This window comes from Canis lupus, chromosome 28 (genome assembly GCF_048164855.1).
Source record: "Canis lupus baileyi chromosome 28, mCanLup2.hap1, whole genome shotgun sequence".
NCBI lineage: Eukaryota > Metazoa > Chordata > Mammalia > Carnivora > Canidae > Canis > Canis lupus.
Genome location: NC_132865.1, coordinates 27446618 through 27460616, shown reverse-complemented (window position 1 = coordinate 27460616; position 13999 = coordinate 27446618). Strand labels below are relative to the sequence as shown.

At 36.0% G+C, this 13999-nt stretch overlaps 1 protein-coding gene and 1 long non-coding RNA gene across 11 annotated transcripts in view; one reads left to right on the top strand and one right to left on the bottom strand.

The window, feature by feature from the left end:
* The window catches only part of CYP7B1 (cytochrome P450 family 7 subfamily B member 1), a 174516-nt gene that overhangs the window by 32693 nt on the left and 127824 nt on the right, over window positions 1-13999 (bottom strand). For all 3 annotated transcript variants that reach the window (XM_072804483.1, XM_072804484.1, XM_072804485.1), the window contains exon 2: window positions 843-979. In XM_072804483.1, the coding sequence (XP_072660584.1) occupies window positions 843-979 (137 nt within the window). The remainder of the gene's footprint in view (window positions 1-842; window positions 980-13999) is intronic.
* Window positions 8582-13999, top strand: part of LOC140620342 (uncharacterized) — a 67536-nt gene continuing 62118 nt past the window's right edge. For all 8 annotated transcript variants that reach the window (XR_012020131.1, XR_012020133.1, XR_012020137.1 and 5 more), the window contains exons 1-2: window positions 8582-8677; window positions 8997-9132. This is a non-coding gene — a long non-coding RNA (uncharacterized lncRNA). The remainder of the gene's footprint in view (window positions 8678-8996; window positions 9133-13999) is intronic.

Genomic DNA, 13999 nt, shown 5'->3' with positions numbered 1-13999 from the left:
TCCAGGATCAAGCCCTGTGCCAAAGGCAGGCGCTAAACCGCTGAGCCACACAGGGATCCCAGGATGTTTAATGATCTTGCTGCAGTTTTCTTTTTTCTTTTGTAAGCATTTTATTCATGCTAGAAGCATAATATATCAAACTTTTTAAAGTTAAAAATACATTTGACCAACAGTGGTTGCTAGGGGTTTTGGTTGGGCACAAATATTTAGAAAACAGAGAATTTTTAGGACAGTTAAACTATTAAATAGTTTAATAGTTAAACTATTCTCAATGATAGTGAATAATATCCATTGAATGATGGCTTCATGACACGCATTTATCAAAATTCAAAGAACTGTACAACACAAAGAACGGACCTTAATGTAAGCCACAGACTTTTAATAATGTATCAACATTGGCTCATCAGCTGTAACAAATTATAGGATATAATACATTAGGATATAACAGGGAAAATTATGATTGAGGGAAATAGGATATATGGGAAATCTCAGACTTGATCAATTTTCTTTAAACCTAAAACTGCTCTACAAAATGAAGTCTGTTAATACATTCTAGGTTTTTTCTTTCTTTTAACCATTCTTATAACCAATCCAAGCAAACCAAACCAAAATCTCAGGTGATGGCAGGAGAATAGGGTTCCCTAAGATACTCTCAAGATTTTCATAATTCATTTTTTAATGTGAAAATTACTGTACTCGAAAACATAGTTTCCTTTTGTATTAACCTACAAACAAAACAATAATATAAATATTTCATATTTTGCCTATATAAAAATGTAATAACTTAAGGAATAATTGAGAGCTTATGATTTATGGAAGGTACTTATAGAAGTGCTGCTTACCTCCAGCGAAAAGAGTGAAAGTGTCACCATGTTGCTTTTGAAGAGTTCTCAGGAAACCTAAAGGATCCTTTTGTAATTTCAGAGCCTCTCCAAGGTAAGGTAGCCAGCCTTTTATCAATGGAGGCTCACCAGGTCTCCTAAAAAGCAAACAAAAACAAGAAAAAATTAAGTCCTTATTTTAATACACATGTATTATTAATCCAGTCTCTAAGTGAATGGATGAAATGCACAGTTTTTTCAATTCTTTTATTTAATGATTGTTATATAATCATAGACATGGACTTATTGAGCTCCACCAGTATGTGTGACTTTGGGTAGACAGTTCAATTCACAGCTTTTGGTGAGCAACATTTTTGAGAGATTTTATCTTGTAAGACCCAAATGGCTGGCTGAAATGACAGCTACATTCAGTAAACATTTTATGTATGAGAGCTCTTGCTGTGCTGCTCTGAGTGTTAGATGTCAGGTAGTTTACTTGCCAAAGTAAAGCTCTTTGTTATCAGATGTCACTTTAGACTGGAATTATATAATTAGAAGAGGGGCAGTTAATAATCTTAAAAAATCTTTTATGCTGTTGAGAATAAAAAGCTCAACACTATTTCCATGAAGCATATCTTGTTATATTCTTTTATAGAGTTTTTATTCAAACTACAATGAATAGGAATATTCGCTAAATTTTATAAAACATATGAAACACATTCAATGAAACACTGAAATACTGTGAATTAAAAAACAAGTTTCTTTTTGACCTATAATCTTAGCAAAACTGCACTCCAAAATTTCTTCTTCTTCATTTATTTGGTGAACTCAATCTGATTTAAAGTTAAAAAAAAAAAATCCAAAGCCATTTTATCCTAGAAGGGATTAAAACAAATATTCAAGAGAACTCTGATGATTCTCTAGCCCATCTGTGAAGATGACTTACACTATAGGGAGTACAACCCATTTTGATTAATCACAAGATATTACTAGCTCAGACCTAATCAAAGATCAAGATTATGATCATACTCAACATGGATTTTTATGTAGCTAGATTAACCCTATCAAAAGCTTTAATTTCCCCACAACCCAACATGGTTGGGTTAAAAAATAAAAAATAAACATCAGATCTTTCAGGGAAAAAAAAAGGACACAAAATAAACCTAAGGTTTGATAGGAATGAAGGAAATGGGTATCAAAACTCTCCTTTCTGTTTTTAGAATACAACTGATTTTTATGCTAATTTACAAAATATGTGCTGTCATTTAAATCTATGTACTTAGAAATAAGACAAAAAGAAAGAAATAGGAAGACAAGAAACACTACATAAAAATGTATATCTTGTGCTTCATCCCTTTCCCCGCTATTTTCTTAAATGCTAGCTTTACCAATGGAGACTTGCATTTTATGAACATGAAAGAAATATAAAAGTGTATCAAAAAGTATAGTAACAGTTAACTCTGTATCCAAAGATTAAACCAGACAACATATATGATTGTAGAGTAGGATCTCCAAGTCAGAAATTCCCATAGCATGCAGGCTATCAATCAATGGCTTTCAAAATTTGCAAGTGATCTTAGTTCACAAAATTTCCTTTCAAAATATTAACTCTCTTTCATGGTCTATTTTTATGCTATTTTGTTTAATGTTGCTTGAATGTTGCATTGTGACAAAGATTTTGAAAGGCTTTTTGTCATATCATAATTTAATGCAACTAATTTCATCCTCTATGCTCTGTCATTTGGTCAAAAGCTGTATTCTTCATGGATTTCCGTGGGGGGGCGGGGGAAGGATGGAATTCAGAAATCCAGAGGAATATTAAGTTAATGTTCAGGGTTAGAGAAACACATTAGGAAGCCATTTTATTGTTACAAAGATGAGAGGATCATCGTTTCTTACAGCTGTGTTCATTTTGGCAGCAATGAGCTTAAAACTATAAAACACCATGTCACAACTGTGTATTTTCAGGAAAAAATATAATGTTAGTTCTATGACTCATCGAAGATAGGCAACAGAAATCTGTCTTCATCAGTATATTTGTAAAAATTATTTAGAGAGGAAAGACATCACCATAATGGTCCAGAAAGACCTGCTGACATATAGCAAGTACAACTACTGTTATTTGTCTCTCTCATGCTCCCACACCCCCACTTAACCCCACCCACTCCAATAGTATATACTTCCTCAAACATCCTCTTTACTATTTAGGTAGGACACTAGAAGGAAATGTCTTATAAGTTATACAAATTAGAGGTACAAAGATTTTCAATGATTAAACCCAAGTTCTATGCATAAACAACTATCACCACTTGCAACTTCTTCTATACAAATAGTGGGACACATCTTGAAGTTTATGAAAAATGTCAAGTACAGTCTAAATTTATCTGGAAGCAAATAGTGGAGAAGAGTCTAAATACATAAAATGGCAATGAAACATAAAAGATGTTTTAGACATTTTCCTTTGGTTAAAAAGAAGCATATAAAATTTAAAGAGGTGAACCAACACAGTATACTTCATTTTTGATAATAGCTGCAGTTTGTCTTTATGCTATATCTTTAGTTAAATAAATAGGTAATAGGTTTTGTGAGTGGCCTATCATGCGTTGTTCCCTTAGACATTTTAAGGACAGCACTTTACACAGCAATCTATATTTATCAAGAAATTTCTTTAAAAAAAAAAGAAATTTCTTCTATTCTACTTTTCCTGGGATCGTTCTATGCTAGGAATCCGAGTTATTGTTAACAACCCTTTAAGTAAGTAGTTGCTCAACCTTTATACATGGTTACTCAACTTTTATACATGTACCCCAATTCAGGAAAAAAATTATGCATTGATTAAGTTTTTGAAGGCATAAAATATTTGTATTAGGTCATCTGATATCTATAACAATGCCTTAATAATTAAAAAAAAATTCCTAATTAATATTTTCCTTTGCACGTGTTGTTAAAATTTCAGAAGCTACACAACTGATGCGCATTGCAGTATCTGATTATAATACCAACCTTTTGAACAAACTTTGGGTTGAGCAAAGAACTTTTGAAGCTGCTATTTTACCTTTCCTTGACTTAATTTAGAAGCTACTTAATTGGATAATATAATTTGGTTCAGAGTGTCTCTTGCAACTGTACTTTTGAATCATTCTCTATTTTTCTACCCTTCCTGGACTTCAATGCAGGCATGAGGATGCTAAATATGTTCCCATAAGTCTGGATAATTGAGAATCAATATGTTTTTCAGGGTACCGGGGAGAAGGGGCTTCTTTGCAGGATTGAGATGGAAGATCCAAAAAAAGGAGGAGCGAGTAGAAGGCACTGCAGGGTGCTGGCATATCTGAAGCCTCTGTGAGAGCTTACATGGGGCCAACGAAACACAGAATCACATGCATTGCCTGGAAGCTAGGTGGGGGTTACCAAGTGGGGGCACTTGAGAAGGGGATGCAAAGTTGGAGGATCACACTCAAAGTCCTAGCCAGGAGGCATGCTGGGAAGCCAAAGATGACCACACAAACATCAGTACAACAAGACTCTCCAGGTCAACAGAAAAGGGGAAGGGAGAACCCTAAATCTCATTTAATATGCAGATAAAGGATAAAAAGTTTTAAACTCAAAGTGACTGGAACTACTTTTCACTAGAAATAGGGTTTTCTGCCATCAGCAGAAATAGGGGTTCATGAGAAATTTGAGTTCAGTTATAGAAAATTACATTTGTGCCTATCTAATACTGGGAAGTTTTAAATCCAGTATACGAGCTATGTAGACATGCAGTTGTTGTTTTAACTTGAAAATAATGATAGTATCAACCTTATAGGTTTACCATTCTGATTGGGAGAGAGTATTTGAAATAGCTGATATACAGAGCAGGATTAATTTTTCCGGCTACTCATATGCTGGAAGCAGTTGCACATAAGTGGTTTTGCTCTCCTATTCTCCGTATGAACTGTTTTGTCAACCTTCCCTGCTATCTAAAGGAGCTTGGAAGGCATCACTCCCATCTTCACCACAAGAAAAAAGCTGAAGAAACTGAATATCAACAACTCCTCTTAGATTCATTGGAAAATTGATGCCACAGGGCGTAAACCACTGCCCTGAAAGCTACAGAGACAGGTGAATACAGAAGATCATAGTTTACTGGGAGCAGAAGCTGCTTCTACAGCCTTCGAGAGACACTGAAAAGGTAATTGACTCATTCCTGGAGCCTGAGCAAGAACTAACTTGTGATATAAAATCTAAGGACCCAGCCTTATGAGAGCCTCCGCAGTGTTTACACAAGGAGAAATAGATAATCTCAATTAATATGCATCTAGGAAATAAATAGGGTCAATAATTTATAATTCTCCAAAGGAGAAGGTAGCAGCTCTAGATCTCATTGGTGAATTTTATCAAACAGTTAAGGAAAAAATACTACCAATTCTCTATAATCTCTTCCAGAAAATAGAAGCAGAGAAAAGACTTCCTAACTCATTCTATGAGGTTAGCATTACCCTAATACTAAAGTAGACAAAAACATCACCAAAAGGAAAATTATAGATCAATAAACATAACATAGATGTGAAAATCCTCAATAAAATAATAGTAAATTGAACTCAACAGTGTATAGAAAGAATTATATATGAGAAGCAAGTGAAATTTATTCCAGATATGTAAGGCTGCTTCAATGTTCAAAAATCAATGAATGTAATTAATGTAATCCATTACCTCAAAGGGATAAAGAAGAAAAATATGACCATATCAATAGTTACAGAAACATCATTTAATAAAATCTAACACGTATTCATGATAAAACTCTCAGAAAACTAGGATTAGAGGAAACTTCCTCAACTTGATATAGAACATCTACAAAAAACCTTACGGCTAACATCGTAGGTATTAGTGAGAAACTAGAAACTTTCCTGCTAACATCCGAAATAAGGCAAAGATGCCCTTCTCACCACTCCTATTTGACATTATACTGGAAGTCCTAGCTAATGCAGTAAGACAAGAAAAAGAAATAAAAGGCATACAGATTGAGAAGAATTAAAACTGTTCTTATTGCAGATGACATGACTGTCTATAAAAAAGTTTCAAAGAATCAACAAAAAACCCTCTTGTAACTAATAAGCAATTTTAGCAAGGTAGCAGAATACAAGGTTAATACACAAAAGTAAATTGCTTTTCTATTTTCCAGCAATGAATACGTGGAATTTGAAATAAAAAAACAAGACCACTTACATTGGCACCCATAAAACTGAAATACTTGGTATACAAAATATGTATAAAGTCTGCATAAGAAAAACTATAAAACTGTGATGGAAGGAATCAAATAAAATTTAAATAAAGGAAAGTTAACTCATCCACATCAGCAGGGAGACTCAATATTGTCAAGATGTCAGTTCTCAACCTGATCTATAGATTCAACACAATCCTGATCAGAATCCCAGAAAATAGTTCTGTGGACATTGACAAACTGATTCTAAAGTTTATATGGGAAGGGAAAGGATCCAGATTAGCCAATGTAATATTGAAGGAGAAGAACAAAGTGGGAAGACTGACATCATTCAACTTCAATATTTACTAAAAGCAACAGTAATCAAGACAGTGCGGTATTGGTGACAAAATAGACAAGCATATCAGTAGAACAGAAGAGAAAGCCCCAAAACAGACCAACACAAATATAGTCAATTGATCTTTGACAAAGGAGCAAAGTTATTCAATGGAAAAAGGATAGCCTTTTCAACAAATGGTGGTAGAACAACTGGGAATCCTCCTGCAAAAATATAACTATAGACACAATTCTATACCTTTCACAAAAATTAACTCAAAATAGATCAGAGATCTAATTGTAAAGTGCAAAACTATAAAACTCCTAGCAAATAACATAAGGAAAATCTAGTTGATCTTGGGGCTGGCAATGAGTTTTTAGATACAAAATCAAATGTACAACCCATGAAAGAAAAGAAAAAACTTCATCAAAGTTAAAAAATTCTGTTCTGCAAAATATACTGTTAAGAGAATGGAACCCCATGCTTGATACCAGGAGAGAAATCTTTGCAAAACAAATACCTGATAAAGGACTAATAACCAACATACACAAAGAACTCTTAAAACTCAAAAATAGGAGGAAAAAAAAAACAATTAAAAAATGGGCAAAAGATCTGAACAGACACCTTACCACGGAAGACATACAGCTGGCAAGTAAATATATGAAAAGATGCCCCACATCATGTATTATCAGGGAATTAAAACAACAATGAGCTACCACCACATACCTATTAGAATGGCCAAACTCAAAACATTGACTGCCCCAAATGCTGACAAAAATGTGGAACAACAGAACCCCTCCTTGCTGGTGGGAATGCAAAATGGTACAGCTACTGTGGAAGACAGTTTGGCAGTTTCTCATAAAACTAAACATACTCTTACCATATGACCCAGCAACTGTGATCCTTGGTATTTACCCAAATGAGTTGAAAACTTGTGTCCACACAAAAACCTGCACACAAATGTTTATAGCAACTTTATTCACAATTGCCAAAACTTGGGAACAATCAAGATATCCTTCAATTGGTGAATGGATAAACAAACTGTGGTAAATCTGGTTGGTAGAATATTATTCAGTGATAAAAAAAATGCACTATCATGCCACAAAAAGACACGGAAGAACCTTAACCACATATTGCTAAGTGAAAGAAGCCAATCTGAAAAGGCTACATACTGTAATTACAACTATATGACATTCTGGAAAAGCCAAAACTATGGAGATTATTAAAAGATCAGTAGTTGTCAGGGGTTTGGGGGAAAGAGGAATGAATCGGTGTAGCACATGGGATTTTTAGGGCAGTGAAACTATTCCGTATGTTACTGCAATGATGCATCTATGTCATTATGCATTTGTTAAAACCCGTATAATATACAACACAAAAATGATCCCTGATGTAAACTAGGACTTTAGTTGATACTAATGTGTGAATGTTGGCTCATCTGTAACAAATATACTATACTACTGATATTAATATTTGTGAAAACTACAGGAGTAGGCAGATGAGGAGGGGGTATAAGGGAGCTCTACGATTTCCTCTCAATTTTTCTATTAACCTCAAACTGCTCTATAAAATAAAGTGTATTTGTCTATATGGATATAGATATCTATATATAATAATAAGTTTTAAGCAGGAAACTGATATGAAGTTTCCATTTTTCAAAAAAGTACATTTAAAAAAAGACGGGCAATTCTAAAGTATCGGTAGTGGGCAGTGCGTAAATTGATTAAAAATACAGTACTTTTTTCAGAGTAAAGAGTTCTAATCTGATGGTTGCCAGAGAGGAGATGGCTGGAGGGATGGGTTAAATAAGTGGGGTGATTAAGGAGCACACTTGACCTGATGAGCATTGGGTTATGTATGGAAGTGTTTTTCTTTTTTTTTAAATTTATTTATGATAGTCACAGAGAGAGAGAGAGGCAGAGACATAGGCAGAGGGAGAAGCAGGCTCCAAGCACCGGGAGCCCGACGTGGGATTCGATCCCGGGTCTCCAGGATCACGCCCTGGGCCAAAGGCAGGCGCCAAACCACTGCGCCACCCAGGGATCCCTGGAAGTGTTGAATCACTATATTGTACACCTGAAACAATATTACACTGTATGTTAACTACCTGGAATTTAAATTGAAAAAAAGTTTTTGAGGGTATAGGGTAATTCATAAAGTGAGAAAATTGCTGTGGATTATCCCCAGCTGCAAGAGGCCCATTTCTTGCTATGACCTCACAAGGAGCCATTGTTAAGGAATCCTAAAGCACCTATTAAGACCTTGGCAGGACTGAGGATTTTGTACGTTCTAGATCAGGAAGCTGGTTTTCAATGACCTGAGGGGACTTTGATCCAAGTTAGTTTCTTCCTTGGCACTGCAGGGCTTTTATCTATTTTGCATATATATATATATATATATATATATATATATATATATATATATATATTTTTTTTTTTTTTACTTTAAAGAAAAACTGAAAAAGCTTGATAATAAAAGAAGTTTCTTTTAATCTTTTTATTTTCTTTATTTTTTTTTGCATTTTTAAAATTTAATTTGTTAATTTTTTTTACCTTTATTTTTCTTTGGCATTATGTCAATTCCATCATAAAGATCAGTTTTTTCAAGTTGGCCTTGAAAGTGATTTTCAAGTAATTTGGATCAACTTTCTCCCCAGCTTTTCCCAGGTTTAAGCTGATGTTGGGACACGCTGCTTCCAAGTAAGTGCAACACACTGCCAGGCCTCTCGGCCATCTCTGCTGAGGAAAAGACCCTTATTGGCAACTACCATCGGCAAGGATATATTTGCCAAGGTAAAATTGGCCCAACACATCTGATTGGGAAAGAGATGATCATGACAATCATTAACAAGTCAATCTTGTTAACTACCCTATAAAGTCAAAATAATGAGGGCCTTGGATCACACCAACATTTTGAAATTATTTGAAGTGATGGAGACAGAAACAGTCTACCTTGTCAATAGCTGGTAGGGAAGAGCTATCCAATTACCTGGTGGATCATGGCAGCATGAAAGAGAAAGAGACCCCAGGCAAATTCTGCTGAGAATGTCTGCTGCAAAATATTGCCACCAAAAAGGTATTGTCCATAGACTTAAAGGCAGAAAACTAACTATTGGAAACTGACATGAACATCAAGGCTGCAGACTTTGGCTACAGCAATGAATTCTCCTTTGGCAATAAGTTGGATAACGTGTGGCAGCTTCCTTATGATTCCTTGGAACTCTTTCCAAGGCCAAAAGTAAGAAGGCTTCATGGTGGATGTATGGAGTCTGACAGTAATGTTTTATACTCTGGTGAGCAGATCCCTTTTGATAGACAACTTAAAGGATCAAGGAAAGCAGTACTGAGCAGAACATAACCATATTCACTTCTTGTGAAGTGAATCACTTGTCCTTAGCATGAAAACCTGCTCAAAACATCTCCCTCTCTCTTTCTTTTTAAGATTTTATTTATTCATGAGAGACAGACAGAGAGAGAGAGAGAGGCAGAGACACAGGCAGAGGGAGAAGCAGGCTCCATGCAGGGAGCCTGACGTGGGACTTGATCCCGGGTCTCCAGGATCATGCCCTGGACTGAAGGCAGCGCTAAACCGCTGATCCACCGGGGCTCTCCATCAAGACATTTCTCATCCTCAATCTCACTGAAAGGTGTATTAGAGCAAATCATGATAATTCCATGAATGAATGCACCTCATGAAGATGAAGAGCTAAAAGCCTTACATGGAGTTACTCCCCTGGGACAAAGACTCTGGTGGACTGAGCTAATGGTGTCCACTGGCTTCACAGTATGAAGAGGGGCAGGTAGAAGCAATGGCATAATGTGAAGGCTGTGAGATTATCTGCTTTGAGTCCTTTTCCATAGACAGAGACACCATAGGTCACCATATGACACTCAAAGAGTAGGTCAATATTGACTTTTCAAAGAAATTTGTCTACAATATATCTTTAAGTGAATAAAGAATAAAGAAGTTAGTTAAGTAGTTAAGTAACCATAAGCACAACAGCATAATATTGTTTCCCTCCCCCAAAAAATGTGGGAAGGAATATAAACACACAGAGAAAGATCTGGTATACCTGAAGATGTCGATGGTCATTATTGCTGGGTAGTAAGATTATGGGGGTTTGGTTACTGGTATCTTCTAATTTGCATGGCACAAGCATACTGCTTTTGAAGGATATTTGCCAATCATTTTGTAGAACGTCCCTCAATTTGGGTTGTCTGATGTTTTCTCGTGATAAGATTGAGGTGATAACATTTGGGGGAAGAATCTCAGAAGCAATGTGCCATTCTCAGTGTGAAAAAAAAATGCTCTTTTGGTGGTCAGATGAAAGCCACGTACAGAAGGTACTATCTTCTAAAAAAGTAGTCGATGGCAAAAAAGTATACTCTACAAATGAATCAAAGACAGATTTAAAAAATGAGCTCAACATTCCTAATCGGGTGAGTAAAGAATCAGCCTGAGATTCACCATAAGGACAAACAGCACTCTCCTCACCCACATCCCAAAAATGAAGAACAGACATTGGGGTCAGATTCTGTAACCGCACAAAATATGGACACGCAGTGCCACCTGGGATACCTCATTACTTCCACCAGAGGCCAGGTGACATACTAATGAGGCAGGCAGAGTTGACTTCTGTGACAGCCATGAAAGGTAGGAATGCTCTTTACCAATGGGGTTGTAACTAGTGGACTGTGACAACTGAGTTCCCCGATCTCTTCAAGGCTGCACTCGGACAAAGAAACTTTGTGGCACAGAGCACACTGCTTCCATTGCCTCACAACACCCCAGGGTATCTCGTGCTTACAGTTAGGTAGTGGGCTAATTTTTCTCCTTGTATATGATAAATCATATATTCTTTAGGACTTTTGATTCACATGTTGAACATGGATGATCTGCTTAATTGTTTGCTGCAAGATTCAGAACTATTGTAATCTCTTTTCAGGATGGACATTAATCCAACTCTGTCTAGAAAAAATATACAATTCATTACCATAAGTAATCTCTATTGTACCCTGTGCTTAACCTTCACTTTCCCCCAGTCTTATAATCTTGCAAATCCACTGGTGCTGTGTGATTGGCATCTGGTGTTCATACAACCTCTGCCTCACAGAGAATAAATGAAAAATCCCTAGATAAAAAAGCCACTTTTTCAGTGATCCAACCCTCTGCTCTTTGATAACTTTTGTACTACTCTAGAAAGTTCTGTTACCTTTGCAGTCTTTACTCTTGAAATGTTTTGGCTCTATCAGGATGGCAATTGACTTAAAACTTGATTAAAAAAAAAAACTTGATTTAGTTTCCTGGTAGGAAAGATATCACTGTTCAAGCACTTTTGATCAAAGCATTAAATGTAACAGCAAGCAATGATGGTCACAAATTTCTCCGTTATTAGCATGGAATCATAGCAAAACCAATATAAACATGCCTATATCCTCACACCTGAAAGTGTAACTTTTCAAGCCATATTTCAGTTGAACCTCTGGTTGTCAGTTCATCTATGTGATTGTATGATCTGAATAAAGCTTTGTCTGTGGAACGTGCCTTGTAAACTCCGTTCCATTAGCAGATTTGTACTAATGCCTTGATCAACTGAGTTATTTATAAGTGCTTCTTTGGATAAGAAGCCAAACCACATCTATGTAGGATTTCAGAGAAGTCTATGATTGAGCTTTTTTTAAAAAAAAAAAAATCTGGGAGGAATGCCCAGGTTGGCACCACTGGAATAATGTCAAGACATAGTTTAAAACACACACACACACACACACACACACACACACATACACACCAACACAGTAATTATCACTTAGAATTTAACTGAGTCTCAGGCATGCCCCACAATGACGACAACACTGGAAGATGTTTTTTTATGAAGTTGACCCTCGGTTTGCAGGGCCTAGTTCAAGCCCTCATCCATTCTCATGTGCACTATTGCAATAGCTTCCTGATTGATCTTGCCACACTGCATGGTTCAGACTACCAACCACCAGTAGTTTGCTGACTTTGGCCAATTTACTTAACCAATTTGTGCCTCGAGTTTCTCACCTGTAAAATGGATATTCTGCTGTGCATTCTTCATGTAAAAAAATAAGTTGATGCATGTAAAGAACTGCAGGCAATGAGTTGCATGCAGGAAGCACTCAGAACGTTAACTGTTATTATTATTATTGATCTCCATATCACTACCTGAGATCACCTAAAATACAAATCCAATTGTGGTTCTCTCCTGATTTCTCTTTCCTAAAAGTTTTTTTTTTTTTTTTTAAGATTTTATTTATTCATGAGAGAAAGAGAGAGGCAGAGACACAGGCATAGGAAGAAACAGGCTCCCTGTGGGACTGGATCCCAGGACTTGAAGATCACAACCTGAGACAAAAGTAGATGCTCAACCACTGAGCCATCCAGGTGCCCTAAGTTTTCAACTGAGTACCAATTTTTAAGATTTTTTTTTCATTTGCTTGCATACTTCCTTGCCTAATTTAGGTATTAGTTTAGGCTACAATCTATGATTCGCTGGTCAGGGGATGGGGCACCAGAACCATATATCCACTTGGAAAGTAACTCTAGCTTTTCGGGCTTTGTATTCTCTGGGCAAACACACTTAAAGGATCAAAAGTGGCTCAGAAGAGCACTGCATCTTAGGAGAAAGTCAGTCAAGAATGTTTAAACAGCCTAGACAATTCTGAAAGAGGGAAATCGATTCATAATTGAAAGTTATTTCAACTCTTTAATTAAAATAGAAAATCATGCAACTGAATTTGTAATTTCTGAGATGATCAGTTGCTAATTTATTTTACAGATGAGATTTGATTGGACTTCATGGAAGAGATATCAATTCCATTAACTCATCATTTCTTACATTTGATTAAATTGCTTGATTTTGAAATGTTTAATCAAAACTCAGAACCCACAGTTTTGTGGAAACTGAATCATACCAGAAGGCTAACCCAGAAAGCCTTGGTAATGACAATATAGAGATCAATGCCCACATAAATGCATAGTCAAGTTATCAAGTGACATTTCAACAAGTAAAGCCAATTAAGACACGAAGTTTCACATTCTGAAGGTTTAGACTGAAATAATCAAGCACAGCTTACCAGAACCATAGAAAAGGCAATACAAGGGTACTCCAGTTCGCCGAGGTGGGAAGCTAGTAAAAGGCCTGATGACCATATGCTACATCTGCTTCAGAATGCAAAAATTCATAACCATATTTTACATTGAGTCAACTCTTAGCATAGGAAAAGTTAATAGTATCTCTGTATTTATAACATAGCACATGGCACTGAGAAGGGCAATGTTTTGATTTTGTCATGAATGAGAGGGCTTTTCAAAGGGAAAAATACTATTCGTTTCCAAAGATTGGTTCCTAACTTTGCCCTATGATTTTAGGCCACTACATAAAAGGAGCATATGACTCCCTCAGGAAATCCATCATCACTAATATTACAACATGGAACATATAAGACTCGGCATCATATTTATACACAGAAATCACTAAGGTTTGCAATTTCTAAAATTGAAGATAACCTCTTACTTATTTTAAACATAATACACTGCAAATGTCCTTTGCTCATGCTATCCTCTCTTATGTGCATTCTCCCACTGTTTTGTAAAGTCAATTTTCAGTATTTATACCATAATCATTATTAAAGCGTG